This window comes from Penicillium cosmopolitanum, assembly GCF_028827165.1.
Source record: "Penicillium cosmopolitanum strain IBT 29677 chromosome Unknown utg000009l:1.0-9042332.0:1.0-9050551.0, whole genome shotgun sequence".
NCBI classification, from domain to species: domain Eukaryota; kingdom Fungi; phylum Ascomycota; class Eurotiomycetes; order Eurotiales; family Aspergillaceae; genus Penicillium; species Penicillium cosmopolitanum.
In genome coordinates, this window is record NW_026622679.1 from 1,964,387 (window position 1) to 1,992,304 (window position 27,918).

The 27,918-nt window shown below is 49.2% G+C and overlaps 14 protein-coding genes across 14 annotated transcripts; 6 read left to right on the plus strand and 8 right to left on the minus strand.

Annotated features, from left to right (window-relative positions):
* Positions 1 to 111: 111 nt before the first annotated feature.
* On the plus strand, positions 112 to 591 carry N7509_008833 (FAM207/SLX9 family protein; the record flags this gene model as incomplete). Its single annotated transcript, XM_056633470.1, has 1 exon — positions 112 to 591. The coding sequence occupies one exon, from the start codon at positions 112 to 114 to the stop codon at positions 589 to 591; it is 480 nt and encodes a 159-aa protein (XP_056484090.1).
* A 534-nt stretch (positions 592 to 1,125) lies between these two features.
* On the minus strand, positions 1,126 to 2,994 carry N7509_008834 (FAD-dependent oxidoreductase; the record flags this gene model as incomplete). Its single annotated transcript, XM_056633471.1, is given in 3 exon segments — positions 1,126 to 2,001; positions 2,019 to 2,117; positions 2,176 to 2,994. 3 exon segments carry the CDS (start codon positions 2,992 to 2,994, stop codon positions 1,126 to 1,128), a joined length of 1,794 nt encoding a protein of 597 aa, XP_056484091.1.
* A 906-nt stretch (positions 2,995 to 3,900) lies between these two features.
* On the plus strand, positions 3,901 to 5,753 carry N7509_008835 (putative ATP-dependent Clp protease; the record flags this gene model as incomplete). The annotated part of the gene is made up of 2 exons (XM_056633472.1): positions 3,901 to 4,276; positions 4,354 to 5,753. The coding sequence occupies 2 exons, from the start codon at positions 3,901 to 3,903 to the stop codon at positions 5,751 to 5,753; spliced, it is 1,776 nt and encodes a 591-aa protein (XP_056484092.1).
* A 590-nt stretch (positions 5,754 to 6,343) lies between these two features.
* N7509_008836 (uncharacterized protein) lies at positions 6,344 to 10,026 on the minus strand (the record flags this gene model as incomplete). Its single annotated transcript, XM_056633473.1, has 2 exons — positions 6,344 to 7,240; positions 7,300 to 10,026. 2 exons carry the CDS (start codon positions 10,024 to 10,026, stop codon positions 6,344 to 6,346), a joined length of 3,624 nt encoding a protein of 1,207 aa, XP_056484093.1.
* Positions 10,027 to 10,555: 529 nt separating this feature from the next.
* Positions 10,556 to 11,478, plus strand: N7509_008837 (Rab family GTPase; the record flags this gene model as incomplete). Its single annotated transcript, XM_056633474.1, has 5 exons — positions 10,556 to 10,576; positions 10,631 to 10,718; positions 10,766 to 11,155; positions 11,214 to 11,294; positions 11,354 to 11,478. The coding sequence occupies 5 exons, from the start codon at positions 10,556 to 10,558 to the stop codon at positions 11,476 to 11,478; spliced, it is 705 nt and encodes a 234-aa protein (XP_056484094.1).
* Positions 11,479 to 12,401: 923 nt separating this feature from the next.
* On the minus strand, positions 12,402 to 13,564 carry N7509_008838 (ribosome biogenesis protein BRX1; the record flags this gene model as incomplete). Its single annotated transcript, XM_056633475.1, has 2 exons — positions 12,402 to 13,260; positions 13,329 to 13,564. The coding sequence occupies 2 exons, from the start codon at positions 13,562 to 13,564 to the stop codon at positions 12,402 to 12,404; spliced, it is 1,095 nt and encodes a 364-aa protein (XP_056484095.1).
* Positions 13,565 to 13,813: 249 nt separating this feature from the next.
* On the minus strand, positions 13,814 to 15,099 carry N7509_008839 (pfkB family kinase; the record flags this gene model as incomplete). The annotated part of the gene is made up of 6 exons (XM_056633476.1): positions 13,814 to 13,979; positions 14,038 to 14,148; positions 14,213 to 14,274; positions 14,336 to 14,494; positions 14,587 to 14,977; positions 15,053 to 15,099. The coding sequence occupies 6 exons, from the start codon at positions 15,097 to 15,099 to the stop codon at positions 13,814 to 13,816; spliced, it is 936 nt and encodes a 311-aa protein (XP_056484096.1).
* An 860-nt stretch (positions 15,100 to 15,959) lies between these two features.
* N7509_008840 (uncharacterized protein) lies at positions 15,960 to 16,901 on the plus strand (the record flags this gene model as incomplete). Its single annotated transcript, XM_056633477.1, has 2 exons — positions 15,960 to 16,046; positions 16,110 to 16,901. The coding sequence occupies 2 exons, from the start codon at positions 15,960 to 15,962 to the stop codon at positions 16,899 to 16,901; spliced, it is 879 nt and encodes a 292-aa protein (XP_056484097.1).
* A 697-nt stretch (positions 16,902 to 17,598) lies between these two features.
* Positions 17,599 to 17,835, minus strand: N7509_008841 (uncharacterized protein; the record flags this gene model as incomplete). The annotated part of the gene is made up of 1 exon (XM_056633478.1): positions 17,599 to 17,835. One exon carries the CDS (start codon positions 17,833 to 17,835, stop codon positions 17,599 to 17,601), a length of 237 nt encoding a protein of 78 aa, XP_056484098.1.
* A 124-nt stretch (positions 17,836 to 17,959) lies between these two features.
* Positions 17,960 to 18,674, plus strand: N7509_008842 (uncharacterized protein; the record flags this gene model as incomplete). The annotated part of the gene is made up of 3 exons (XM_056633479.1): positions 17,960 to 18,001; positions 18,145 to 18,211; positions 18,289 to 18,674. 3 exons carry the CDS (start codon positions 17,960 to 17,962, stop codon positions 18,672 to 18,674), a joined length of 495 nt encoding a protein of 164 aa, XP_056484099.1.
* A 756-nt stretch (positions 18,675 to 19,430) lies between these two features.
* N7509_008843 (uncharacterized protein) lies at positions 19,431 to 19,982 on the minus strand (the record flags this gene model as incomplete). Its single annotated transcript, XM_056633480.1, has 3 exons — positions 19,431 to 19,687; positions 19,728 to 19,848; positions 19,947 to 19,982. 3 exons carry the CDS (start codon positions 19,980 to 19,982, stop codon positions 19,431 to 19,433), a joined length of 414 nt encoding a protein of 137 aa, XP_056484100.1.
* A 633-nt stretch (positions 19,983 to 20,615) lies between these two features.
* Positions 20,616 to 22,310, minus strand: N7509_008844 (WW domain-containing protein; the record flags this gene model as incomplete). Its single annotated transcript, XM_056633481.1, has 4 exons — positions 20,616 to 21,671; positions 21,727 to 21,876; positions 21,940 to 22,180; positions 22,243 to 22,310. The coding sequence occupies 4 exons, from the start codon at positions 22,308 to 22,310 to the stop codon at positions 20,616 to 20,618; spliced, it is 1,515 nt and encodes a 504-aa protein (XP_056484101.1).
* Positions 22,311 to 22,845: 535 nt separating this feature from the next.
* On the minus strand, positions 22,846 to 24,861 carry N7509_008845 (uncharacterized protein; the record flags this gene model as incomplete). The annotated part of the gene is made up of 1 exon (XM_056633482.1): positions 22,846 to 24,861. One exon carries the CDS (start codon positions 24,859 to 24,861, stop codon positions 22,846 to 22,848), a length of 2,016 nt encoding a protein of 671 aa, XP_056484102.1.
* A 599-nt stretch (positions 24,862 to 25,460) lies between these two features.
* On the plus strand, positions 25,461 to 27,793 carry abp2 (putative ARS binding protein Abp2; the record flags this gene model as incomplete). The annotated part of the gene is made up of 2 exons (XM_056633483.1): positions 25,461 to 26,117; positions 26,174 to 27,793. 2 exons carry the CDS (start codon positions 25,461 to 25,463, stop codon positions 27,791 to 27,793), a joined length of 2,277 nt encoding a protein of 758 aa, XP_056484103.1.
* Between the last annotated feature and the right edge of the window lie 125 nt (positions 27,794 to 27,918).

Here is a 27,918-nt window from a genome sequence, read left to right on the forward strand (position 1 = left end):
TTTTCAGTGTTGATCCCACATGCTGTCCCATGCTCCACCTTTTCAACTCCCCTCCGTCCGGTTCTTTCTCGTCAGAGTACTCGTACTGTACAGTACTCTCTTCCAGGTACCATGAAGGCAAAGGTCGCGGGCAGACCTGCCCTCTCCGGGGATGATTTCCGAACCAGCAAGAGAGATAAGCGCCAGATCAAGCGTGCGACCCTCATATCCAAGATCGCAAAGAGTTCCAACAAAACTCCAAAACGCCGACGTGCCTCGAAAAAATTGGTCGCCAATCTCGAATCCCTCGCCGATGCCCTACCAGATGCCGCCGATGACTCCCACGATGCGGTCAGTCAAGTCAATGTCATCAAGCAAAATACCCTCCGTCATAAACCCGGAGCCATGAAGCGTCGGGAGAAGCTGGAGAAGGTTGAACGAGACCGATTCGCGAAAAACATGGCACAGATGTCCACTCTACCAACTCAATCCACACCGGCAGCTGAGAACACCGCCGTTGATGCCAATCCTACTGCGAACCGATGGTCAGCACTACGAAATTTCATCTCGCAAACAATGGAACAGCAACCCGTCTTCAAGACGAATCAATGATGCAACCGTGAAAGAATATGCATAAACTTCAAACCCAACCGCCTACACCCGACAACCCCTCCTCTCACCCACACCACTCGCACGATATCCACGACCCGAGATGGTAGACGGCTAAGGGCTACCAAGTGGGCCACAATGCATGAGATGACGGATTGTAGGCCCGGTCCCCGTCTCGAGGCTGTCGGGCAGACAGACTGCGTGATAGCTGAAGGTGTTCTGGAAACGGACACAGCGATATCACATTCTCTAAACCGGCCTTGCCTGGCTCGTTAACGACCATAAAATAAACTCTTCATATTGGCGGGGAACGCCTCCGGGCTATAGAATAGCCATATGAACACATTTGCTCTATGGTCAATAAACAAATGAAATCAAATCCGACATCAAAGTGGCTTTCGTCTTCCCGTCAAGTTGTAGAAAATGAGATTCATTGCAATAAACTAGAGATCAAAGAAAATACATCATAAATACCACATTTGACAGATGCCAACATTCTAGTCCAACTCTAAAAATCCCACGTGCCTGGCTGCTGTTCTAGGCTTTGACCTTGCACAGCCCGGCGTCGTCCCAGTCCTCGCTGCCAACACCCTTGCGAGAAATGAACAAGCCCTTTGGATCCCATTTCTGTTTGATTTTGTACAGAAGATGGTAATTCTCACCCCAAAATGCTTTCTGAAACCCAGGTTCATAGCCATTCGCCTCGTTCACGTAGGCACCCATCTGGTCCTCTCCTTCAACCGACCGCAGGATTGGAATTTCCACGTCGGTCATATTCTTGACCATGGCCTTCTGCTGCGCCAAGGTGGTATTTGTATTCCAGCCTCTACCAAATAACATGTGCGAGACTGTCTTCCGCCATGCTGGGTTGACGGCACTGTCGATATTTTTGTTAGCAGCAACAGCGGGACCGGCAACCACATGCCCGGTGAACGAAGAGAATGGATCCCAACGGATACTCTTCCAGGCCTTTGTCAGCCGTTCTAGACCCCTATCTGATAACATCAAATCCCTGGAGAATAATCGCGAGACGAGCAGGGCGCTAAGGCTTCCAGTACTATCGGTATCTGACCCGGCGAGGAGGATTGTAAAGATCGTCGAGTTGACACTTGGGAATGGAATTGGCATAGAATCAACCTTGACCCCTCCGATATTTTTCAGCTTGGTCTTCAATGGCTCGTATAACTTGGCAATCTCATTCACATCCGTCTTCTCTGGGAACATGAGCAAGGAAATAATGGTGGACACCGTGGTATTCTGATCAATGGGCAAATTGGGGAGTCCAAAATAGTATCCAGAGCCCCTCGCATCATTGAGTGATGGAAGAGCTGCATGGAATGCACTGAAGGCGTCCCAGAACCGAGGATCACCACCCGTGGTGGTAATGTTGAAGTTGTATACAACAACTGGTGCCTCGGGTGTGTACGGACAGTGGCACTTGTCACGACGCCAAATGTTCCTCCACCTCCACCTCGCAAGGCCCAGAAGAGATCCGAGTTTTGATACGAATTAGCGGTGGCTATAGTGCCCTAAGCGAATGTTTAGTTCTATTACTTCGGGTTTTATGATTGGACACTGTCTACTCACATTGGCAGTCACAACCTCAAACTCGATTGCATTGTCCGATGCCAGACCCTTCCAGGCACCAAATGGACTATGTCCACCTCCTTGTATATATCCTCCGGCGGCACCCACGGTATGCGAAGATCCTGCAATCACCGTTCGATTGTGCTTTGCAACCGCAAGATACAGCTCGGGCAATTGCACGCCGGCCGACATAGTCACTGCAGGACCCTCACTTTTGCGATTGGGAGCACCCTTGGGGCTGAAGTCTTCCACTACTTTGATGTCCTTCATTTCGTGCGTCAAGATCTGCAATGATTCTGGCGCCGTCGACCGACCCAAAAAATCGTGGCCGGTGTTTTTGATCGCAAGCCTTAGGTTGTGGGATTTTGCAAACAGGACCGCTTTTTGAACATGGAATTTGGTCTGAACCTTGGCTGAGTATAAGGAGATGCGACCCTGTCCACATTTGCTGTTCCGAGGTGCTTCGATATAGCATGTTTCATGATGCTCAGGCCATGCCTCCCAGTTCTCCCACTGTCCAGCGCCTGGCTGGGCTGAACGCCAGACCGAGTTTGTCCAAAGCTCAGTTGTGGCATTGCATGTCTTTGCATCATATTCCATTGCATGACAGACTGATGCAACTGGTCGAACAGCTACCAAGTTACCCTGTATCGTGCTGTTTAGCGTCGACCATTGCTGCTGCGTGGGCCAGCAGTTTTCATGTGGCCGACATCGACAACTTGAATGTTGAGGCTCCGGCACCACAATGGCAGCCGCGGATAGTAGTAAGAAAGAGAAGTAGAGAACTTGAATTTTCCAATAAAAAACTTGAACGTTCATGTTGGGAATGATTTTGCTACTACTAGTAGTACCATGATCAGACAGAATAGAAGTTTTCAGATCCATCCCTAACTTTGGAATATATATACATTCGTCCTCGGTGGCAGTGCTCTGCCAAGGAAAGTGACAGACATGCTAGATACGAGTTCATTTTATCCATTTAAACCTTGGAAGCTTCTGACCAGGGAAATAACAATACGAGATTACCGCATTGAGACGAACATTGCTTCCAAGGCTTAGCATTGCAGATCAGGTTCGTATTCGTGGGTTGAATGACATCAGCGCCTAAACGCAAAAGGAGACTCCGGGACCTCGCGAAATTGACCCAAATAGGAAAATCGATAGAGGGATTCTAGAAAAAGTGTTGTCCAGACGATGTGAGGACCGCACACAATGAAAAAATAATGCATCAGCTCGTATCAGAACCGCCGATCCTTGCGTGATTATGTGCTAGATTATTCCCAGTAACTGTACCATAGTACACGGTAGTCGTGCCGATATATAAGTCATTTGAGGTAAATGGGCCCATGCAGTCAAGAAAAGACATTACCGGACTGTCATAAGGGATAATACCCATAAACAATCGCCAGGGAAACCATTCGTAATGCGGTTACTTCACCGTAGCTGGTTTGGTGTATACCTGGCAAACGCCAAACGCCGAACGTGCCGAGTGGGCAGGCACATCCACATCCCATGACTCAGCCCGATAAGATCACCTGCCCCAGGGTGCGGGGAAAGCTCCCTATCTAATCCCATCGCTTCCTCATCTCCAACTTCCACTTTGCGACACATTTCTTGTTCATCTTTAACCCAATATCTGCTCTGAAGTCTTCAGGACATGCTGTGGCGGCCTTCGCACCGTCAGGCACTAGCCTTGATTCGTCGGGAGGCTGTACGATCACACCGATGTCGGCCAGCACTATCATCCCTCGCCAAAGACGCCTCCTCACCAGCTCTTCAACAAGTTTCCCAACCGCCTCCCAATTCAACAGATCGGACTTTACAAGCCAGCCATTTACTGGTAGCTATGAGCCTGGTCTCCCGACGACCGGGCCGTTGGCTTCGACCCCGGCCTTTGGCGCTCCCCGCATTACCCCCAGGGTCCTAAAGCAATATCTCGACCAGTTTGTGGTGGGGCAGGATCGCGCGAAGAAAGTGTTAAGTGTGGCAGTATATAATCATTATCAGAGGGTGCAAGAGCTTCAAAGACGAGAGGAAGAAGCAGAAGAGCTCCAGGCGAAGCGTCAACGGAGGGAGGCTTTTGAAAGTCACCCCTTAGACGGTATGTTTCCGCAGTATTGGTCGCCAACCTATTCGCTAAATATAGCCTGACTGACTTTTTTTCAATTTTTAATATAGATGAACTCCCTGGTCAACAGCGTACCGTTGGTCTTCCGTCGACCCCAAAATCCCGCCAAGCGACTACACCTCTAGATCGGGGTGAGCTGGTGGACAACTCGCCATTACAATTAGACAAGTCCAATATCTTGCTTCTTGGACCATCGGGTGTCGGCAAGACTCTTATGGCCAAGACACTTGCACGAGTGTTGTCGGTTCCGTTCAGTATTTCTGACTGCACCCCGTTTACACAGGCTGGTTACATTGGCGAAGATGCCGAGACGTGTGTCCACCGGCTGCTGGCGGCTGCGAACTATGATGTTGAACAAGCCGAGCGCGGGATTATCGTTCTAGACGAAATCGATAAAATTGCCGCCGCTAAAGTCAGCCACGGGAAAGATGTTGGCGGGGAAGGAGTGCAACAGGCGCTTTTGAAGATCATCGAAGGCACAACTGTCCAGGTTCAAGCCAAGCCAGAGAAGAACCCTCGCTCGACGAGTCCACCCAATTCCTATCCATCCAACAGCCCTCTGGGGAATACGCCATTCCAGCCTCACAACAGCCAACCAGCTGCCAAAGGGGAAGTCTATAATGTACGTACGGACAACATCCTCTTCATCTTCTCTGGCGCCTTTGTGGGTTTACACAAAGTGGTCATGGATCGGATATCCAAAGGGTCAATGGGATTTGGTCAGCCCGTTCGAGCAGCGCCAAGTCCGAGCGACCGGCCAGGCCCATCCGCATCCTCCTCAACGGAGCCTCTCCCGATTCGTCCAGGCTCTGAGGAGGAGGCACTATACAAGAAGCATCTTCCATTTTTCACATCCGCATCTCCTTCCGGACCAGGAAGTGAACCCAATTATTTCAACGCATTGGACCTCTTGAATCCTACCGACTTGCAAACCTATGGGTTCATTCCCGAGCTCATTGGGCGAATTCCCGTCACCGCCGCATTGTCCACATTGACCCAACCCTTGCTTCTGCGTATTCTCACCGAGCCCCGTAACTCCCTGCTGGCCCAGTATGCTACCCTCTTCTCACTTTCCGGCATTGAGCTGCGATTCACTACACCCGCTTTACATAAGATCGCAGCAAATGGCTTCACAATGGGAACTGGCGCTCGAGCTTTACGCACCGAAATGGAGACTATTCTTAGCGACCCCATGTTCGAAGCACCCGGATCAAGCGTCAAATTTGTTCTCGTGACCGAAGCGGTGGCTGATCGGAAAGAGAAACCGATCTACCTCGCCCGCGGCCAAGGAGGCAAATTTCACGCAATGATATCCGCCGAAGAGAGTAAATGGGAAGAGAAGACAGGATACGACAAGAAAGCCAAGCAGAAGAAGGAAAAAGTGGATGGCGATGATAACCCCGAGCATGCAGCGAATTTCCAGGAGTATCGGAAGCGGGCTCTAGGTTAATTTGATATTCATCCACACTGTTGCCCTTGCGGGGTCTTTTCTTCTTCTTTTGACGACATGGACTATTTAAGGGTGGCTTAGCTTATTTTTATACGGTCCCTCGCATATCTTTTATGAGCCTGATTCGGCAACCAAATTCACCTTGATCACATTCTACTTGGAATGGACTTTGGATATCTACTTAACTCTAGGCCGAAACTATTTTATTTGAGTATTGTTGATGTCTCTTGCGACACTCGTTGATGGTGGATTTGTTAGTAAATCAATGAACGCGCGGATAGCCATGGGCTCATAAGCGTGGGGTCTTGTAAGTAGTAGCAAAGGATGTCTGGAAGACCCAAGTAATTACACCTTGTCACTCTGCCGTGTCTCGATCCACTGACAGAAGAAGGTATTCGACTTATATATCTGTATCGTTCTTGGGTTGATAGGAACTTCATCAACTTTTTCATTCAAACTTCATTAGGTCGTTTACTTGAAATAAAACGGACTGACGCTAGGATACTAGGAGGGCAAGCAAAAATAAATGCTGGGAGGCGTCTAGCTTGGTTGGAAGAAAGGCCGGGCAGAAATTAGATGAATCTTATAGATCATCTGTATGAGCCGGATTGGCGGAATTCGGAGGGCCGCTTCCAGAAGTCGCTCGGATCGGCATCGACTGGAGGATCCGCTGGGGTTGCTGGGGTACCTGGGGTCGTATCTGCAGGGGAAGTTGCGGTTTGGTTTGATCGCCTTTCTTTAAGAAGGCTTTCCATGATCACATGCTCGCGAACTTTGAATTTTGTAAAGAAATCATCAGACTCCAAGAGAATAATATGCCCCCAACTTCGCCAGCGGTTTCGTAGAGGTTGTGATTGAACAGATGATAGAATGATCATTCGCCGAAAACAAGCTGATTTTGTTAACGTCCAACCTGCAAACGCTTCGGCTAGATGATCCATATCTCGCTCTTGCTGCGAGAGGCCCTTCGGGATCGCCGGGTGGTCATCCTCGGAGCGGGAACCATAACCTTCTATGGGAAGAGAAACAATGTTGCTGTTCGGTTCATGAATCTCGCTGGGGCGTAGGCTGTCTTCCTGGAAGTAGGGACACCTTTCGTCAATCGAATTAATTTTCTTGATTGAGACGATAATGGATAACAAGAACTTGGTTTCCTGGTCGTCCTTTGCCTGCTGAAGCTGTCTTTGCAAGCGTTTCCAGGCGTCTGGGGGAAGGACAAGCTTCCAATCCTTTCTTTGGGGAAAGTGAAGAAACCAGTATATCAGGATAGTGGTTTTTTTCAGGTCTTGGAAGATGTCCTCGGCGAGTAGGATCAAGCCCCCTCTGGGGAACAGGGGTTGGAAGTGGTCATTTGTGCAAAGGCCGTGAGGGTCCGCCCACTCAAGTTTACGATATAGACGGACGCTCCAGAAATTGAATACTTCGCCCATCATGAGTTTGGCAATTCCCGGGCATTGTGAGTGAATTTCGGAGAAAGATTCATGAAACTATGATGTGTTAGTAAAAACCATCCTAGGAACAAGCAACAGGTGTAAGGTTTACGTACAATGAGAACGCCACGTTTGCTATTGTCCATAAATCTGGACCAGCCATTCTTGTCTCGATTAGAGTAAACGGTCATATTATTCCAGGAGAGCCATCTCTGCATGATCTGAAATTCTTCTTCCTCCTCCGGAGGAAAGAAAAGAAAGAAATTCTCCGCCGTCGAAGAATCACTTAGCCTGTTTAAGTCTTTAATGCTGGTTCTGAGAGTAGATGCAAAGAAACTCTTGAGAATTCCTTCTTTGTCTTCCATGGTCAACATAGAAGCGGCCATGGCACCAGTTTCTTGATTTTGTGGTACATTTGTGACTTGCTGAATATGAGGCGTAGAATCGGTAGATTTTTCGACTCCAGCGAAAGGATCATCAGAAAGTAGCGCACCCATATCGCTCGGCGTATCTTCAAAAGCTGACAGTGAAGAAAACGGGGGCAACGCCGCACGCACAGACAAGAGAAGAGGTGTGCCATTTGGGACTTTTTGAGTATCCAACTTGAGATCGAGAAAGTCGAAGTCAGGAGACGCGCGAGAGAACGCAAGCCAAACATTTCCCTTTGGGTCCTGCGGATAAAAGATGGCCATCACATTTCTCTGACGTAGATGATGAGCCATGCGAAGGAGTCCCGGATTGGTATCCTGAAAGCCTTCCATCCAACAGTTGCCGAAGGCGAAATTTCTCGAAGCCTGCATGAATTTTAGTTTCTGTTTTAGGTCACGGTGCTTTAGAAAGAATACTATTACCCTTTGGCACAGTTCGGCGTATTGATACTCATTGCATAGATCCTTGAACCACATTTCACACCGGAAGTTTTCCGCCTTGGAACTGAGAAGGTCCTTTCTTGCCTCAAACGATAGGTCGCATATCCTGACCGCACCGACAGGTGTCTTATCAGGCCCATAAAACACGTGCGCATAGACCTCTCTTGGGTTCCAGAAGTGACCGCGAGGAAGAAAATGCGGTGAACCCAGTGATTCCTGGGTTCGTATGCCAACCGGCATTCGCGAGAGTTCCTCTTTTTCGATTTCATTGAGCGCATGCCCCGATCGAGCTGCAGCTGACGGGGGCCCATCTCTGGAATTCATCCGATATGACTTGGTGTGAGCTCCTGATGTGGGCATTCGAGAAGATATCGAGTGGCGGCGGAAGTCATCAGCTGGCGCTGACATCTTGCGGGATGGCGGGGATGGGGATCGATTGTAATACCCCCTCGATCGATTCCACAGGTGATCTGATTGCCGATAAGGCTCCCGCCGCGGTTGTGTTTCTAACGGACCAGTTTCAAATGGCCGATTGAGGCCCTGTATTGATCGCCTTGCAGGTAGTCGCCCAAGGGATCTATGATTCTCAGAAACGGGGCGCGAAGGATTACTGACCCGAGAAGAGGAATCTCGATCGACTGCCTGGCCAGATAGACGAGGAACTCCTATGTCCGGATCCATGGATCTCGGATTCCGCGGGGCGTGGTCAGGCCATGGTAAATCTGTCGTAGGTTGGTCCTTAGGTACCTGCTGTGACTCGGCAGGGCGTGTGCTTGAAGGGCTAGAATTTCCCGGTGTCATATCCCCCAGTCTACTTGACTGTTCACTCGAAATTTGTGTGGTGATTGGGGGATTGTTCACTTGTGGATTCTTCAATGGGGTGAACTCGGCTGGCTTCAAAAGTTGTAGCTCGCTCGCATCTGGAGCTCGATCTCTTCCCCATTTTGATCCCCGCCCAAGCCATTTAGTATTGACATGATGAGCCGCGTTTCTAGGCACAGGAGCGAGACTCGCATCTCCAAACCCAGGGAGATTTGATGGAGGGTGAGGATGGATCTTTTTGGTCCCATTTGACGAGAATTTCGTCGAAGCCGAGGTCTTGCTAGCAGCTCCTTGCGATGTCTTGGAGTTGGGATTGGGAGAGTGGGTGGGCTGCGATGAGTTTTGAAGAGATTGAGAAGTAGTGGCCACAGGTTGAATGGTATCTTTGGAGGCCTGGCTGACACCGAGGGAAGCTTTCGGTCTTCCTTGAAGATCCTGGGTAGGATTGACGGGAGCTTGAGAAACACCAGTGGTAGCTTGAATAAGTTCTGGAGAGGCCCGAGTAGCACCGACAGCAGATCTTGGTTTGGTTGCTGGAGTTTCAGTTATATTGATGGGAGTTTCGGCAGTTCCAGTAGGGGGTTGACCCGAGGTGATGGAATTAGCATTAGGACCTTTGACCTTGGAACCCTCGCTAGATGAATCGTCCGAATCTTTGCTGCTGGCGGCAACAAACAAGTCATCAATATCATCGACACCTTCGCCGGCTTGCGAGATTTGCGCACAGTGATTTGAGTCCTCATCATCGGACCATATAATTATGCTTTTTAGTTTCTTATCTCTTTCAATTCGGCGAGCTTGCCGGGCTTTCTTGCGTGCCTTCGTTTCATCCTCGCGACGTTTCAAATCCTCTTCAAACGCGTCAACATCAAAAGGTTTTCTTTTTTTTGATTTGATTTCAACCTTTGCCCGAGCCCAGTTGGCAAGTATCTCTGGCGCGTCCAAATTGACCCTGGGCTCCCAGTCGGACCGATGCACCGGATATCCTAGCCATTTGACAAGATACTCTATTTTCCCGCGAGATTTCCTCTCGGCCAGAATTTCCTCGACATCATACACATCAGCTGGCTCACTGGGGGAAGTTGATTTGAGAGAGTCAACATCTGACTGCTGGTTAGGGCTGTCATCTCCCATCTCAACGTCAGATGCCATGGTTTCAGTCGTTCGCTAGCCCGATCCAGTTGATTGAGCCATACATTAGGAAAGAAAGGATTCTTTCCATGAAACCGGGAGACTGTGATACACGAGGGTCTTGGGTGTAGAAGTGCTGGGGTCGTGGCGATAGCAATTTTTGTTGAAGTGTTGTGTGTCTGCGAGTGAGAGAAGAAGTAAAGTGACCGCCTTTTGGTCACAATTATCTGATCTCCATGGATCTATTGTGGTACGAATTCGAATTTGGGAAACCAAGGGGAAATAGCAGGGTAAGGAGAGAGCAGAGTCGATATCTACCTTATGTTTTGCCATGGTTGCCCGCCAGCATGATGACCCTTTGGGTGAAAGGTATTACATAAGCAGAGTAGTGGCGATAACAATGTGATGCAGTGAAAGGAGCAATTTCCGTTAAAGGAGGCAGTGGGACTCCACCTGCGAGGCATCAATCACCCTCTCCCTATCGCTGCCGTTTAACCCCCCCAGTTGTTTTTTCCTTCCTCCCCCACGTCTTTCTTTCCCTCATCTCAAAATGGCCAACGACGAATACGATGTAAGTCCCTTGCTTTGCTCGACCGGTCCGCCAACATAACTAACTTGCCTTCAGTTTCTCTTCAAAGGTAACGTTGTCTCGTGCGGTTGCCGCATCTCCTCCGCTCCGCCACTTCGTGTCCTTCGGGCGACCCCCTCCAATAGTTTGCGATCCATACACGATAAACCATTAGTATTGACAACTGGATAGTGGTGTTGATCGGAGACTCGGGTGTTGGTAAATCCAACCTGCTGAGTCGATTCACCCGCAACGAATTCAACCTGGACTCCAAGTCCACAATCGGCGTGGAGTTTGCGACTCGCTCGATCCAGGTCGACTCTAAGACAATCAAGGCGCAGATCTGGGATACTGCTGGTCAGGAGCGCTACCGTGCGATCACCTCTGCTTACTACCGCGGCGCTGTCGGTGCCCTTCTTGTCTATGATATCAGCAAGCACCAGACCTACGAAAATGTCAACCGGTGGTTGAAGGAACTGCGGGATCATGCCGACTCTAACATTGTGATTATGCTTGTCGGTAACAAGAGTGATTTGAGGCACCTGCGTGCTGTTCCCACCGAGGAGGCCAAGCAGTTTGCTAGTGCGTTTACATCCCCTGAAGCCGTGGCGTCATGGGTTTGGTTGCTGACCACGAACAGGCGAGAACAACCTTTCTTTCATCGAAACCTCCGCCCTTGACGCCAGCAACGTCGAACTTGCTTTCCAAAACATCCTCACAGGTGAGTTTCCCTGGCGCGCAAAGACATGGTTCTAGGCAGCACACTAACTCGACGGTCAGAAATCTACCGTATCGTCTCTAGCAAGGCCCTTGACTCAGGCGACTCGACCTTGAACCAACCCGGCCAAGGCCGTACGATCGACTTCACCCCGCAGGAAAATGACCAGAAGCAGGGATGCTGCTAGATGGTCCGGGAGGCCAGACCGATCGCAACGACTCTTCTTCTTTTACATCGTGATTTTGAAATGGCCGGGGTCTTTGATGGAGTCTGTAATTTGACGCGAAGACGAATGCACAGGCGGGATCTGGTAGAACACATGGGAAGATGGAGTGTCGAACCAGACATATCTCCCGATAGTCGGAGCTTCGCGTTTTCTTTGCCCTTTTCTTCTCGTGTCTTTGTTTAGTTATTCTGTGTGGTCCCCCACGAAATTGATGCTTCCACCAGACCTGATTTTGATCTGTTTCCCCCCTTGCTGGTGCTCGGCGGTCGCTGGTGCAATGAATTTGGTTGGGCGTCACTCAAGGCTAAGTGGTTATGTAACCTTTGGAAAATCAGTGTATTCGAAGTCCCCAACAATAGAATTTCCCGCCTCTACAGACAGATCCTGTCATACTGTAATATCTGTGGTCCAGATCCTGCCACGACGCTTTGGACCCCCACCTGCAGCTCCACTTGGGAATGTGCTTCTCCGCTAGGGGGCGACTATTCGTACGAGCATGAGGTCTTCGAGCGGGACCTAAAATAACCATCGTCAGATAGACGAACTTGAAACTGTACATTGCTGGATGGACCTTACAACTCACACTCGAATGCTGGACACAGCCAAGTGGTAGATCTATGCCAGTCTATAGCGAGTTAGAGGTCGTATAGGGAATTGCTAGTATTTTGATATGCAGCTACATCTATTTCTTCCCAACACAAACAAACAATGATGCAAAAAGGGTTGTTATAAAATGCCAGATACTTTTGAAATTAATCACTAGAAGACTTGACCTTGACGCCTGAGAAGACCATGATATCGTCGCATCAAATATACATGTAGTCGAAATATCCAGAGGGAAAGTGCTGCAGGGAGCATGCGGCACCCAAGAAACCAGGAAACTCTTATGCGAAGAGTTCGCGTACACCCAGAGCATTGGGCTTCCGCGAAGAGTTGTCGGTCAATCCCAGATCCGTCCGCTTGGCCGCCCGATCGGTTTGTGTGTCCCTGCGCGCCGCGTAACGGCCAGCCTTGCTCATCCGAATCTCGCGACGAACCTGGTTCGGGCTAACGTACTCCTTGTTCTCATAGATGACGGGGCCACCGAAGCTACCCTCCAAGATCACAATGGGGGTCAGGACGAAACGAGGTCCGATCTCCACCAAGGAGACCTCTGGAAGACCGGCGTCCTTGCCCTTGGGAACAGGCTTAACAGTTGCCTCGCCTTCCTTCTTCGCGCCACCACTCTCTGACTCACGGATCTCATAGACACGAATCCAGATTTTACCATCCACACCAAAGATGCCGATGATGCGGTCGACGAAGGGCTTCATACCCTTCACACCCCGCTTGGGAACGCAGAAAATTCCTCGCAGCATCTCACGGACCAGAGAACGGTACTCGTTACCCGGGGCGCCGGCGCCCATGTCCGGGCCTTGCTCGTCGAATGACCGGTCGAATACCACAAGGCCTCGACCGCCCTTCAGACAGTTGCCCGCAAACCCAGCACCAAGTTCCGCCATGGTGTGTAGGTTGTTCAGGTGAAACTTAATTGTGGGGCCGTTTGGCGGGCGTGCAAGCCAGAGGTAAAGATCTTGACCGTTCTTACGAGCCTCGAGGAAGAAAATCATGTTGCAGGAGTGCAGATCGGCCAGAGAGTTCAGCAAAAGGTTGTAACCGGCTGTCTTTTTCTTGGTGTCAAGCTTAGTCTCCTTGTGAGTGTGCGGGAGGAGTGCGCAGAGATCTGCCATGAGGTGTCGGTGACTATCAATTAATTGCGACAGATTAGCATTATCATCATGGATACCAGCATATTGACTTTCAGAACTTACCGGGATGAGACACCGCGCGATGTCAAAATAAGTACCCGTGTCTTGGGCATAAATCCTTGAGCAAGCTGCTTCTTCGCCGCAGCGATACGGTCCTCTTCCTCTTCATCCTCTTCGCTGTCGGTGGTGTCGTCCGCATCGTTCAGGAGCTCCTCGATCTCCATACCCATCTCGTCGTCTGAGACCTCGACAGGCTGCCGGGCCTGCTTCTTTGAAACGGTTTTGTAGACGGCCGCCATTGTGAGTTGCAATTATCAATGAGTGAGGCTGGAAGATCAAGAAGCTGCCGCCGAAAAAGTTACCATGGGAAATGGCAGAATAATTTTTAGTTCTTCACCGCCTATTAGTGAAAGGTCACATGACCGAAATATCCTGCCACCTCTAACCACGCCGAAGTTTCTAAGAAATCAACCTTCAGTCTCTTTTCAGGGTTTATCCTTCAGCCGACAACTAATTACATACATATATATACTCTTTCAACGTTCTTTCTATAGCAGTATTGCTCGACCTAGTCCTGAAAACCCTTCCTGGGATACCTTGATACCCGCCAAGCGATTTGCGAACTTGAGCTTTTGTGAAATATCCCATTCCTTTTCTTTACAATTCATTGCATACAGCATTCCAGCAATAAATGTGTCTCCTGCGCCAATTGGGCTGCAGTTGTGTGTCTTAGCGGTACTCCATCTCATACAAGGGTATGGCAATAACTCACTCGATCACCTGAAAATTATCTTCCGTGTACGCTGGAGCATGCACGAACTTCCCTGTAGCTGGTTCAAGAGCGCAAGCACCATCTTTCCCCCATGTACAGCAGAGTAGCGATCTGGCAATTGTCCTCTCATGTCAGTATGCATTGATTGCTCTGTAGGGGCCGAGCTGATAATTACGCATTCGGTGCCTGCGTGGATTGCTCCAGCAAACATGCCTCTGCAGATGAATATCCTTTAACCTTTGTAAAATTTTAGCAAAGTTTACCGGAAGAGGGTGTCGAATGAGTATGCTTAACTGACAGTTGCCCATGATTTTGAATAGAACACCACGTTTGCTGCCTTTGCCAACTCCTGAAGACCTACCCGACCGGGTTTCTCGACCTCAACACTGACACGAACAGAAGGGAAATTCTTTTGTAGATAGCATATGCAGGCAAGAATCACATCCGGAGTTCTACCCTTGAATGGGGTTAGAAATCAATAGCGATGTTGGCATGAGATCTTCTGTGTTATAGTAAAAGAACCAGATGGATCGCTCGTCTGAAACGTACCTCAAAATGAAACCAAGCCGTGCCATGAGCTAATTTACTTGCAGAATGAATGAATTCATCCACCGTCAGGTCAGGAAGCTCATTATAGTTCACAATCGTTCGGCTACCAGTTGACTGGCTCTTGATGATATAACTCGAAGCCGGTTCGCTAAATTCCTCTCGATAAATGCAATGCTGCATATTGACGTACTGTTCCAACTCGGACGTAATTTTCTGGCAGATAGCGGACGATTTCGTTGGGAGCACTGTAACTAAATTTAACGGAAGGTGTTCGGATGCCGTATTTGCGAGCTGCTGCAGCACTTCGAGGGTGTTGGGACAGTTCCCACCCCGCCTTATAGAAATATGTGATGCACGTAATTTTTCATCTTCTTCAGGGCAATGTGGAGTTCTGAATACATGTCAGTGGCATACTTCTAACCCTTGACAGCTCCTTAAACCGGGGGTTGGTTGACCAGGGGCGTACGTCAGAATAGTGTCCACATAGAGAGCACCGACTGCGACAATTGACATTCTCCCGTTTCTTTGGGTTTCTTTGGAAGAAGTGAAATTCGTCCAAGTGCATCGGCGATCCCGAGAAACTGCCGGAGGAAGTCTGGCTAACCCTAGATTAATCGCCCATGATCTTGAAGAGGGGCAGATTAGTCATGCTGCTGTTTGCTGTCAAACCTGAAACCAACTACTAGTGAACGAAAGGAGAGTAGATACTGTCTTGTTTGGACCCAGTGGCAAGCCCGTAAAATTACCCTTGACGTCCTTCTAATAATGCTATATCTCCTCGGTGCTCCAGGGCAAAATAAGAAACTTCCTTTACAAAGAAAGCCCTTCGTAGAAATTTAGATTGGCCGAACTTACACCATTCCATGCCTTGCGCGGAATAGAGGAAATGGGTAAGTGTTGGGTTTTAGCAATATTATCATTGCTCATTGTATTTTTTTAATAGTCTAATTTTACAGCCGAGATTTTCGGAGACTAAGACAAAAGGCACTTTCTCATTGCTGGTTCCTTGAGAGTCAAAGCTTCAAAAATACAAGCTCGGCAGGGCTAGAGCATATGCCCGGATTTTCTGTACGGGTGTAGGGCAAATTCTTTTCATATCCTTCAGTCCCAGTGAGCAGTATTGAAAATAAAGGAAAATGGGCAAACAGAGTTAGTTATACTCTAGCGTGTCTTTATCTGATATTTTAATTTGCTAACATCCATTTACTCCATATTGAATGCTTTGTTTCATCTCTCCACCCCAGAAAACCCGTATATATCAACTCAATGATGTTCACAAAAGTTGCAGCACTCACCGATTTCTCTAGTCTGAACCTGAACTTCAACTCCTGAAAAAACTGGTGAAATTCAAGTTCACCCTCAAAAATCTCACCATGGTTCAACGGACAAAAGTATTAGACACGGAAGGCACAACTCCCAGGTTTCTCTATTCTATGATCAAACAACTTGATTTGAAGCTCGTAGGTCCTGTTTTACTTGACATAGTATAGATCTGCTGACTGAACCTTCATGTCTTGTAATAGATTGACTGGAACAAAGTTGCACAGGATCTCGAAATTTCCAACGGCCACGCTGCTAGAATGCGCTACTCCAGATTTCGCTCACAGATGGATGGCCCGAATACCACCCAGGGAGCTCCCAGAAGGAGGGGCCAAAAGAAAGGTGCAAAAGGAGATGCCAAGGGTAATGCGCAAATACCACTCGCCCAGGTTTACCCCGGACTTGTCCCGAAACTGGAATCACCGGACTACGGGTCTCATCCAAGTACATTTGTGAAGCACGAGCACGGTAGCCAGAGGCTTCAAAACAGCCAAAGCCTTTCCGACATGTCAGATCTCTTTCAATTTTCCCCAATGATGGCATCTTCTGGCATACAATACCCGTATGTGCCATCGTATATTCACCATGGAATTCCTATTAACGTGGGAAATGGAGTGATGCCACCGGGACATGGAGTGCTTGGCTCAAGTATTGGACCCTTTGGCACTCATTCATACTCGCAATTTGCTCCCTCACAGGATTTCAGCATCCATAGTGGGCTCATGACTCAGTCGACTTCCGATGATGCCCCTGCAATTAACTGGGGGCTCCATGCACCTCTGGATGAACAGGAATCGTCCGAGCTATCGCAGGTAAAGGTTGAGCAAGAGGCTGAATTCGTCGACATTGAAAATGACGTATTGCCCGATAAGACGATCAAGCAGGAAGTCTGCACCCCCGGGCCGAGGAAAGAATATCTTCGAGCGAAGAATGAATGCTGTCGACACAAATCTTCTAATTGGTCATATCTTTTGAGATGTGTTTTGTTAGTCTAGATTTAAATAACTTGAGTCATTATTGATTTCGAGTCAACTGTAGTTTTGGCCACACTAATCTTGAGCATCATGTGTGGTTAGATGTATATGTCAATGTGCAAGACGGGTCCCAAAACAGAAAATTGAATCCAATGGCGATAGAGGTAGAGCTCTTGTTCTAAGGTGACAAATTTTGATAGTAAAGATAAAGCCTGGCTTAAGGTTTTCCAAAATTTTCGAATTTCCTAGCCCTAACCTCAACCCGGTACCACCACAGTGGATATATTCAAGACTTGACTTCCATACTTTAAGCTTAAAATTAAGCTTAAAACCTTGGAATACAGTCCGGTACCTATTATTATTATCTGATTATCAAGTATATTACGAATTTCATCTACTCATTATAATCTGTATTTGAGGATAGAGTTTGATAAAGTTTACCATGTGGCCTTGGCAGTTCGATTGGACAATTTAAAAAACACAAGTTTCGTTAATCATTGGAAGCGGGCGGCTTTTCACATTGCCGTGTATTTAATTCACGTCAGAAGGGTAATTACGCCCAATGCTTGTGCATCCACAACCTTGGCATTGATGCTAAGCCCATACAAGAGGGTCAATTGTTGACATGATCTTTGCAATATTCTCTCACATCTTTTCCTACTGAACTTGATTCCTCTCGATTTTTGGGATTCTGGCGTCATTAATCTAAGCCAGGCGCCTAGCTAGTAAGTTCAAGCAATTTAACGGATGGTGTTCCTGCTGTTCCTGCCATTCCCAGACCGAGAATACCCGCTGCTATCAACACTCCGCAACCACCTCTCTCTCCTTCTACTCCTCCATCTCCTTCGTCATGCTCCTTACTCCCCTTCTTCTTCTTCTTCTTCTTCTTCTTCTTCTTCTTCTTCTTCTTCTTCTTCTTCTTCTTCTTCTTCTTCCTCCTCCTCTCCTCCTTCATCATCATCATCTTCTTCTCCAATTTTCCTCACCTCACCCTGCCTCAACCCTCAACCCGAATACTTCCATACAAACGCGCTACTGTCACGTCTACAGTCTGGCCACAGTCTTGCAACACCGCGACGATGCCTTCAAAAGTGCGCTGGACGGCTGAGAATGACCAGATAGTAAGTCCGTCTAATCCCTTTCATATCAACCTCAGATTTTGGCGAGAACCAATCACTTTCTTTCTTGAGTCGAAGTCAATAATTCTTCACCTGCTATCCAAGACCTCTCCAACGTGCAAGCAGGCTAACAGCGTTTCAACTAGCTCCTCGCAAAGATGATCGAGGCACATGATTTCAGTGTCGATACCGCAAAGATGGCTACTCTGTGGCGTGAGTTACCCTGTCTTCGCCAAGCTGGAAAAGAAACCTCACTTTCGAAAAGACCTGGTCACTGACTGTCATTATAGCGGGAGATGAGGAGTCACGACCAACTGCCAGGGCTATTAAAGAAAGAATAGCCAAGATCAAGGAGATCTCAAAGGCATCATCCGCGAATGGCCCGGCAGGACCCTCGACCCCAGCTAAGCGTCCACGCAACAAGGTCGCCAAGACCCCCAAGACCCCCAAGGAATCGACCCCGGCTGGAAAGAGCCGAAAGAAAAAGGGCGAGGCTTCCGTCAAAGTCGAGTCTCCTATCAAGGTCGAATCTACAGACGAGGATGGAGAGATTCCTGAGGCCAGTGTCAAAGCAGAGGAGGACCCCGTCAAAACCGAAGAGGCCGAGATAGACGAGAGCGACCCCGAAGTCGTGGAAGATCCTGGTACCTGGTCGGATCTTGATGTTGAGATCTAAGCTCCCAGTCCTTACCTTCAACCCAGAAGTGTGGTTTCTGCATTGCGATGATATTACGGGGTCTGGGGAGACCACCCGTCTTCGAAACTTTCCTGCTATCTCCTTCATTTCTCCGATTCGAATTCTTTTAATGGGAAACGAAATCTTCTGATGCGTAAGTGCACCATACTTCTCTTCGTTCTTTGCCAGTCACGAATCTAACGGGGTTTCAACCAGGCAAAGCAAGACCTTTTCTGTTTTGAAGCGAGTGGGCGGCGTTTACAAAGGCACACGAAGAAGATGGACGAAGCTGCTTTTTTCAATTTTGGGCGATTTTACTACTTATCAAAACCTACAAAAAAATGAGATCAAACTCCCCAGACACACCTTTCTCAGCCGACTGTCGCTCGGCGCCATGTTTACTGAATAGAGCGTTTGATGAGTCGATGAGCAGCTAAAAGTCAGCGTGGAAAATAGAACTGGGGATCAAATGCTTCGTAAAATTGCTAGATATCCTTTGATATTTCCCACCGACCTGCTTCCATACGCAATGTGAAATCCTCCTCAAATTTCCGAAACCCCCCCACTCAAAAAAAGCTCGAACGAGTCAATGTCCAAGCAAACGAGTATGTCCCATAAAATCAAGTGAGTCGATCTCACAAAGTTCCTCAAAACGATAAAAGGAAAAAGAGCATGATCCCCATCAAGTACTCCTACTGGTCAAAAGTCCCAAGCTACGCTGCCTGCCAGCTCTGGGCGGAATGAGCGAAGGGAAGCTCATGCAAGATATCTGTCATGATCGAACTCCTCAGGCTCCGATTTGACATGTTGTTCGTCGGTCTGTTCGGTATCCTTGGAGACTGCGGACTTGCGCTTGGGAGTATTTTTGGGAGCGCTCTTGGTTGCCTTCATGGGGGTAGATCGCTTGGTCTTGGGTGTGGACGGCGACTTTGGGGCGACACCCTTCGCGTTCGTGAGACCAGCCTTTTCCTTGATACGCTGGATTCTGTGCCTCAGGGCGCTAACAGTGCAGTCTTTTCAAAACAATCAGTCAAGTTGTCTTTGCAGAATGACACGAAGCGAGGTTTCTTTTGAGAAGAAACGCAGTAGGAGGATACTTGCCTTGACCCATAAACTCGGCGAGTTTTTCAAAGTCGATGGCCGTATTGCTGGTAGTAACGATGCCAACGAGGAGCTGAAATTGTCAGTCCCATCTATTCGAACTCATTGTCGAGAGAATGTAAGATTGGAGAGAGGTAGGGGAAAGGGCATGTAGGCTCAAGTGGTATATACCTTGGCGTCAGCTTCCGCGTCCCAGGTGATGGCCATTTCGAAGAGCTGAAAGGCAGAAGCCTCTTAAAGCTTGTCTGATCGACCGATCAGTGTTGGTTGGAATATTCTTTTGGGTTGGAGAAAGGTTAGAGCAAGATTGGAGAAAAGTCCAGAAAAGTTGAGGGATGTTGGTGTGAAGTTGAAAAGGTGAGAAGTGAAATCAGGAGAGCAGGAGAGAGCAGGTCCAGTGAATGCGGAAACTGACACCTGGGGGAACCTTCAAGTTGGAAACCCACTCACCACTGACTGCACTGAGGGAAAGAAAAAGAACACCATCCCAAAGAGTACGGTCGTTCTAGCCTGACCTCAGGGAACAAGAGCACAACTAGTAATACTTCCTAATACTACATGGTGTGGAAATACAATTAGAGCCTTTCATTTCTTTGGTACCGAACCGGGAGCCATTGGGTTATTTGACAGTTGGATGGTCAATCCTGCAGCCATAGAATACTACTATGGTACTTGAACAAGAACAAGGGGAATAAACCAGTGAGATAATAACATACGCACCGAAGGGAATCCGGAAGGGAATATATCAAAAGAAGGTAAATAGGCAGAAGATAGAGAGCATTGCTAGTCCACCAGCACATTCAGTTTCTCTCATTTATAAATCCAACGTATATAGTGTTCTTATTCGTAGCGAGGTGGTTGCGGCGGTCCAGCAGTAGGTGGCGTCGATGCCCAGGGGCCACTTACAAACTGGGGATCGGATGCTGCTGAGCGCACAGCGGTGGAAGTCGAAGCTTCCCATTGATTTTGATATCCAGGCGGTGTCTCAATTTGCGAGGACTGCGCCGGTCCTACCATAGAATCGGCCGCTTGCTTGTAATGTATCCGTTGCGGAGAGGGCAGATACTGATGCATGCCTGCTTGCACAAGAGGATTCTGGTAGTTCGGGGCGCCACTTTGAAACTCGGGCGCGGAATACCCAGCGGAATCGTAGGCCATGCCTGACTGGGCTCGTGACATGCCGGTGGCTTGATATTGACCATGTGACGTTGGTGGCTGTGGCTGGTAACCATGAGGAGATTGCGTGACAGATCCTGGGGCATGGTTTCCCTGCGGCAGCAATGCACTAGCTTGCTGTGAATGGGTTCGGGACATTGATTGTGCAGCCCCAGTTGGAATGTTCTCAATCTCACGGGGCAAGTGCATCGGTAACGACCCGTGCATTGATTGGCTATTTTCCCGGCTGAAGGCAAAGTCACTCCCAGAATGCGACGGGTTTGAAGATTGTGATGATCGCGAAGCGAATTCCCTTGGAGAAGCTCCAACAGTGTATGGAGTTGGGTAGCTTCGGTAGATAGGCTGTGAAGTAGTTGAACCGAAACCTGTCGACACCGATTCGGTTGGGGCAGTTGACACCAAAGGCTGTTGACTAGGATGCCATTGAGGCTCGGGTGGAGGGGCAGCGTTTATATTTGAAAGATGACTCTGCGCCATGGTTGCCTCTATATTATTAACGGGTGGCTGTGAATACTGAGAGCCCAAGGCGAAGCCCGAATGTGAACCTGGAGGATGTTGCTGTGTATATCCTCCAGCGTGTACCTGTGAAGAGGTTGCATTGCCAGCCCAGGACATGGTCGCAGAACTTCCAGCCAAAGACTGGTATTCACCATTCGGTTGCATGTGGTCATGGCTTGGATAGAACGTCGATGAACCGGCGCCATGTTTTTGGTGAGGCTGCTGCCAAAGCAATTAGCGACATGCATTGGAGAATAATCCGGAAAGACCTCCACACCGATCCATATTGACTATCGTTGCACACAAATTGCTGAGTGAACTCATGGGGCAGTCGTTGGCTGGTCTGATTCGGATGCCAGTCGGGTGTCCCCGAAGATCCGTATGTAGGGTGTGTATGCTGTTCATTCGGCTGGGCGTCAAGGGAGCTCTATCCCGCCATCAGTGCTATTCATGCGGCATGGGTGCAGACAATATGATCGCGATTTCCTACGGGAACTCTCGCACCGCCCACGACAGGCTCAATCTGTTCCGCCAAGGTGGTCCCTGACCCCATTACTTGGGGACTGTTGGTTGATGGGCGCGATGGTGGGTATGTGGGCCCGGTCCCAATAGACGTAGGCGTTGTTGAAGGAGTGAGAACGACAGGTTCGGTTGGGATCTCCCATTGCGATTTGCCGGTCGCTCTCTGCACAAAATACCATTTGCGTTGGACGCCCTCCCATTGAGGAAGCCTCCAAATAAACAGAGTTAGCCGGGTGCCAAATCGCTATCAACAGGATAGGATCTGGCTTACCATCCGTCGGGCAGTTGAGGCGGCGGAGAGGACGGACCCGCAGTATCCGCAGGAGCCTCTTGAGGCATCGTGCGAGCGGTTAAAGGATGGAAGTTGGAAGCCGAGGCAGGAAGGCGAGGGAGGGGGGGGGGGAGAGAGAGAGAGAAAGGAAGAGCGAGGGAATGGCAAAGACAGAAGCAGAGAATGGAGGTGCCGCGGGCGAGTCGATCCTGTGGGGCCTCGTGCCTTTCCTTTGATTGACTTGGCGATCGAGCCAATAACAACTGGAGAGATTACTACAGTAGCAACTATAGTACTATAAAGCAGAGTTCAAGTTAGAGTATGATTAAGACACAAATTATCAAACTGTTGATACATTTTCAACTTAAATATAAGGTACTAGCATGCGCCCTACTAGTAGCTACTCAATCCATTTACCAAATTCTTCGACCACCGTGTAACTAGCGCCTAAATAATAACCGTGCGTCCCCCTGGCAAAACCCCCCCACCAAAAAACATTAAAAGATTAAAAAAAAAAAAAAAAAATTTGGGAAATAGAGAATAAAGACCAGAAAGAGATGGTCAAAAGATCGAGCCGTCCCATGTCGAGGAGCAAGTCCCTGGCTACCACGCGTAACCATTGCCGGCCTCATAGTCTTCTCCATCCCAGTCATCATCGCCACTGGCTTCAGAATCAAGAAAATCATTTTCGTTGAACTGCGTTTCACTAGGGCGTTGGTTATCAATGCGAATGAAGACTTCGTCGCACATGCCAAGCCCTCGCATTTGGCCGCCCCGACCCGGTGAATCAAGAGAGGAGTTCACATCTGCATCCTGCTTGTCCACAATCTGTGCAATACGCGCGCTCTGGCGCTTCGATGACGTCGCATCATATGACTCTGGAAACGGGCAGGGTTCCGGGCTTCTTGGAACCAAGTCCCCGTGTTGAAATGTTTGTATTATGTCAGGTACCCAGGCATCACGGAAGCTAGCCCGGTCCCGCCACGACATGTCTAGGATCATGCTGATAGACAGGCGCCGTAAAGCACATAGGTGGGTGGCAGCTTTGACAAGACTGGTCAAGAAAATATCCGCACAGTCACTGTCTAGCTTTCGCAGGCATGTCATTTCGATTTCGCGCAGCGTGTGGGGCCATGTCGGCGCCACGTCAGTTTCCATTAAGGAATCAAAGTGAGGTAAGGTGTCATTGTGAGGGGATGCGTCGTATATGTTTCCATCGAACTTCAGCTTTTCGAGAATAGGGCAGTGGGACGCAAGACCACCCATCCACAGCAGATCTAGGTGCCGATTATGATTCAAATTAAGCTCACGAAGACGCCCACCATGGGACTTCAGAAAGGCGTCGATCGAAGCCGAGAAGATTCTATCGCAATTGGTAATCGTCAGTGAGTGGATTGTTGAAGGCAGCTGGAGCAAGAGTCGATCCGTGGGCAAGGTGCATTCCACTAATTCTAATCGTTCAAGATCTGGTAGTGCGTTGAGTGAAACAGCCAGGGCGTCTTCGTTATCGAATGTATCTTTATGGTTGCGATCACCAAGATGAAGCAGTTTGACTTCCTTCAACTTCTGGAAAGCGGGTCGCCGATGTTGCTTGTCCATGAAGGGGAGAAGGTCGGTGAGATTCAAGAAACGGGAGTTCCAGTCCCAGGCACGAAGTCGAACACCGGTGGAGTCCATAACTTCGAATAGATTTTCTGAGTAGATCCATTTCGACTGGGGAATATCTGCCGGCTGGTGGCCAAGGATAAAATCGTCTTGGTGATAGAGTCGCACTGCATGCACTTGGGGGATTTTTTGAATCAGCTGAGCGAGATCGAAATAGCCCAGTATTGGTCCACTTTTGAAGCGAAGAACATCGACATCGACATGAAGTTCTTTGATCTTGCCGGCGTAATTTATCAAACGAGAGTCCCGTGGGGTGGAGAGTAGTTTTACAAGAGCATGACACTTGTAGGATGGAAATAGCGGTGGGCAGTAGTAAAGTGCTGCCAGGGCTGGTTCTTGGAATTCCCGACATAGACAAGCGAGATTGACAAGCCATCTGGCCATATCACTTCGTGCCTCCCACTTTTCGTTGGGGGCTGGGTAGGTCGCCTGGAGGAGAATTTCGAAAAGTATATGATAGGGCAACTTTTGCCAAGGTGGAATAAATCGAGAAACATCATCGAGGAGCTCCGAGTAGTATTTGGCTCGCTTATTCGAAAGCGAGTTCTTCTCCTTTGGCCGCTCGCGCGGGCGTCGCTTGGTGCCAATAGAAGGCATCCCATGGCCAGTCGTATTTGAGGAGCGAGTCCGGGTTGTTTTAATTGAATTCGGGCGCCTATGTCGAGTGGAACGACGACTACCGCGAGCCGAGGCCGGAGGATTCGTTTGGCGTTCTGGATCTTCGCCTTGATCTTCGTCTGGCTCGGCAGCAGGTTCATCGTCCGATTCATTATCCGACGGCTCGCGATAGGAAGGGCGCTGCGCATTCGAGCTGGACCGAAGAGACACTGTTGGTCTGTCTTGTGCGTGCAGATCATCGTCGGAGGTCGATTCATGATAGCTGTCGACCTGGGTCCGGCTGCGGCGTGCAGGTCGAGTGGACGTTGAAGGCCCACTCGACCGTGGGGGTGCCATGACTGGGAGAGATTGGACTATAACGTGCAATGGAGGCAGACTATAATACTTAATTGTAAAATTGAAAGCGAAGTGTGATAGAAAGTTTGCACCAGGATACAGGGTCCAGGATGTTACGCAGTACTACTCGTAGAAGGAAGACGAATGCGCCCGCAGCCGGGGGAGTGCACGGGCTCCACCCGGCAGCCGCGATCGGCGCTATGATAAGCTAGTGTATTAGGAGGACTTGGCAGTTATCCCGTGACCTGTGTCTTTATATCTGATGCCTGAGAGCCTCAGGCATTAATATAGTAAGGCACCAAGGCAGAGAGCCCCACCCCCGCCCGTGAGGACGCTATCGATGCACCGTAAAAATAGAAACCCGACGGCGCTTCCAGCCACCTCGAGGGGGCATCCTCGTGGAGAGGCCCATTTGCTTCTTATTTCTTTCCCCACCACCTGTTCTTTGGGATGTTAATTTCCTATATTGATTGATTTTGGAGCGCCGTTGACTGCACTTGACAAAACATCTATACTAGAACCCATGATTGTTGTCACTGTGCTCTGTTTAGTGTTTCCTGCATGCTTGTCGGGGGGCTGACGACTCCTGGAGCGATTCGATGGAGTCAACCTTTCCCATCATGATGGACTCGACCGATCGATTGGATCAGACCGACCTCGGAACGTCTCAGATGGTAATCCAGCAGTATGCACGATACCCATCCACACTGGAATCGACACTTCGGAGTGCCTCTTCACTTGGAAGCGCTCGCAGCCAGGCGGAGGCTAACAAATCACCGTCGCTGCATCGTAAAGAGACTCCCCGGAGCATTCAATCTTCTCCAAGAGGGTTCCGCTCCGCCGTTCCTCCCTCCTCAGTAGCTCGTTCCGGGCCGTCTATGTCTCCCCCGGTCTTCGATGCCCTCCGTCATCAGCAATTGAAAGACACCGCCGACCAGGCGGAATCTCGGGCTCTGCCTTCACGTGAGATCACTGACGAAACGATTGACGATGCTTATGTACTATTTATCCTATATTGCAACCCGAATGTTCCTTCTTCTGTTGATACCTTGGAGCTTCGACGAACCTTTCGATGCCCTCCACGCAGTGATGGCAAAAGCTTCAGTGTTTTCACTCTCTTCGAGCTCATACGCAAGCTTGACAATAAAGAGCTCAAGACATGGATCCAATTGGCAATCGAACTGGGTGTGGAGCCACCTTCCATGGAGAAGAAACAAAGCACGCAGAAGGTCCAGCAGTACGCAGTCCGATTAAAGGTATTTATCATATATCGTCTCTGTTGGAGACCAATATGGAAGCTAATCAATTTTAGCGATGGATGCGTGCCATGCATGTCGATGCCTTTTTCGAATATTGTCTAGGGCACCAACATCAGTATTATACTCAGCTGCCTCCCTCGGGTCCATACATTGGCGAATCCCGCGATGGCGTGCCACTTGAAGAGGACCTTGCCCTCCGCGCACTCGTCCCTCAATGGAAGCCTAAAAGAGGCAGGAAAAGAGCAGAGGACAGGGAGATTGAAGAAGAAAAGACTACCAAGCGGCCCCAGTTAGATACATCGGTAGCAGGTCTACACCTTGGAGGCTTTCAGCAGCACTCTGTGGCCTTTCCACAGAGCGCCATACCTTTCAGTGCTTTTCCAAGTGAAGATCCTTGGATAACAGCTACCTCGGCATACCCACAGCCTGCGCAACCAGAGCAACCTGGACAGGACCTTCGCTGGAGGCTTCCGGAGCGGGAAACGTCACCTGCGGGATACCCTCAATCCGCCATTATTCCACGAGGAAACCAGCCATCCGATTCTCTTGTGTCTGTTGAGCCTCGTTCAGCCATCACACCATCTACCAGCGAGAAAAGTCGCTCGCGACGTAGACATGGACCGGCAGTTTCGTCGGCTTGGACCAACAGCAACGGTTCGTCCAATGGGAAAAGTCGAGGCAGGCCGCCTAGTAAACTGACAACATCCGGTTCATTTTCCACATTTCATGTCAACGCCGCACGAGACTCCTCGCACATCTCAACAAACTCCCTCCACCAGCCCTCTCCCCTTGTGATTAATCAGAGCTCGTCACAGCCAATGCCAAGCTCAAGCTTCGACCAGTCACCTACCCCCGCTAATAATGGACGACCAAGCAAGCTTCAATTGCAGGTTCCTCAGCATTTCGGTGCCCCAGTACGCCTTGCAACACCACCAACACTATTGGTCAATGGCGTAAACGGAGCAGTTGTACATGCCAACGAAGTCCATACATCCGAGTCGGCAGAGAATGGATCTATTGAAGAAAAAGGGGACGGCAATTCTAAAATGACCGTTGATGGAATTATCCATGTCTTTACAGATGACCTTATGCGCGCTCGTCTTAGCGGACGAGCGGACCCCTTGAAGCCTGACGAAGCTCGCGAATTAGCTTCAGCCATAGTAGCCAACGTTTCTTCTACCTACTCTCAGATGTCATTTGACTTTCCAACATTACATCTAGCCACTCATCTAGGGGTGGCTCATCATTTCGGGTTTTCGGCGCCGCGACCAACTATGATGGCTTTGAATATCGACACACCGTCGCGACGTGGAGATCTCATCGGCTTATCCAACTCTAGTCAAGATTCAATCGGCACAAAATACAACCTTTCCCTGGAATACACACCGTCGTTTCATTTCTCGATACATCTTATACTGGGAGATCTCCACTTGGGTAACGTGGCACCCGCGGCATACAACCAAGCAGTCAATACCGCACAAAGTCAAGAAAAGACCGTTTCCGAATATGACCTGGAAGCTCTTGATCTAGGAGACGACGATTTCGACCCTTCGGCATCTGAGGCTACTTGGAAATCACGTTACATGAAACTGCGGGCACAGATGCAAAAGAAAGAGCGTGCTTTGTCGCATTACAAGCGAAAGATTGTTGAATCGGTTATGGCGGACATTTGATTAACAGGAGGGTGATATACATTCAAAGCGCATCTTCCAGTGCCTCGTGGCCTATCATTCCTATATTTTTCAACCGCATTCTTATGGCGTTATCTTGTGATTTTTAGTTGTAAGATACCCCAGTC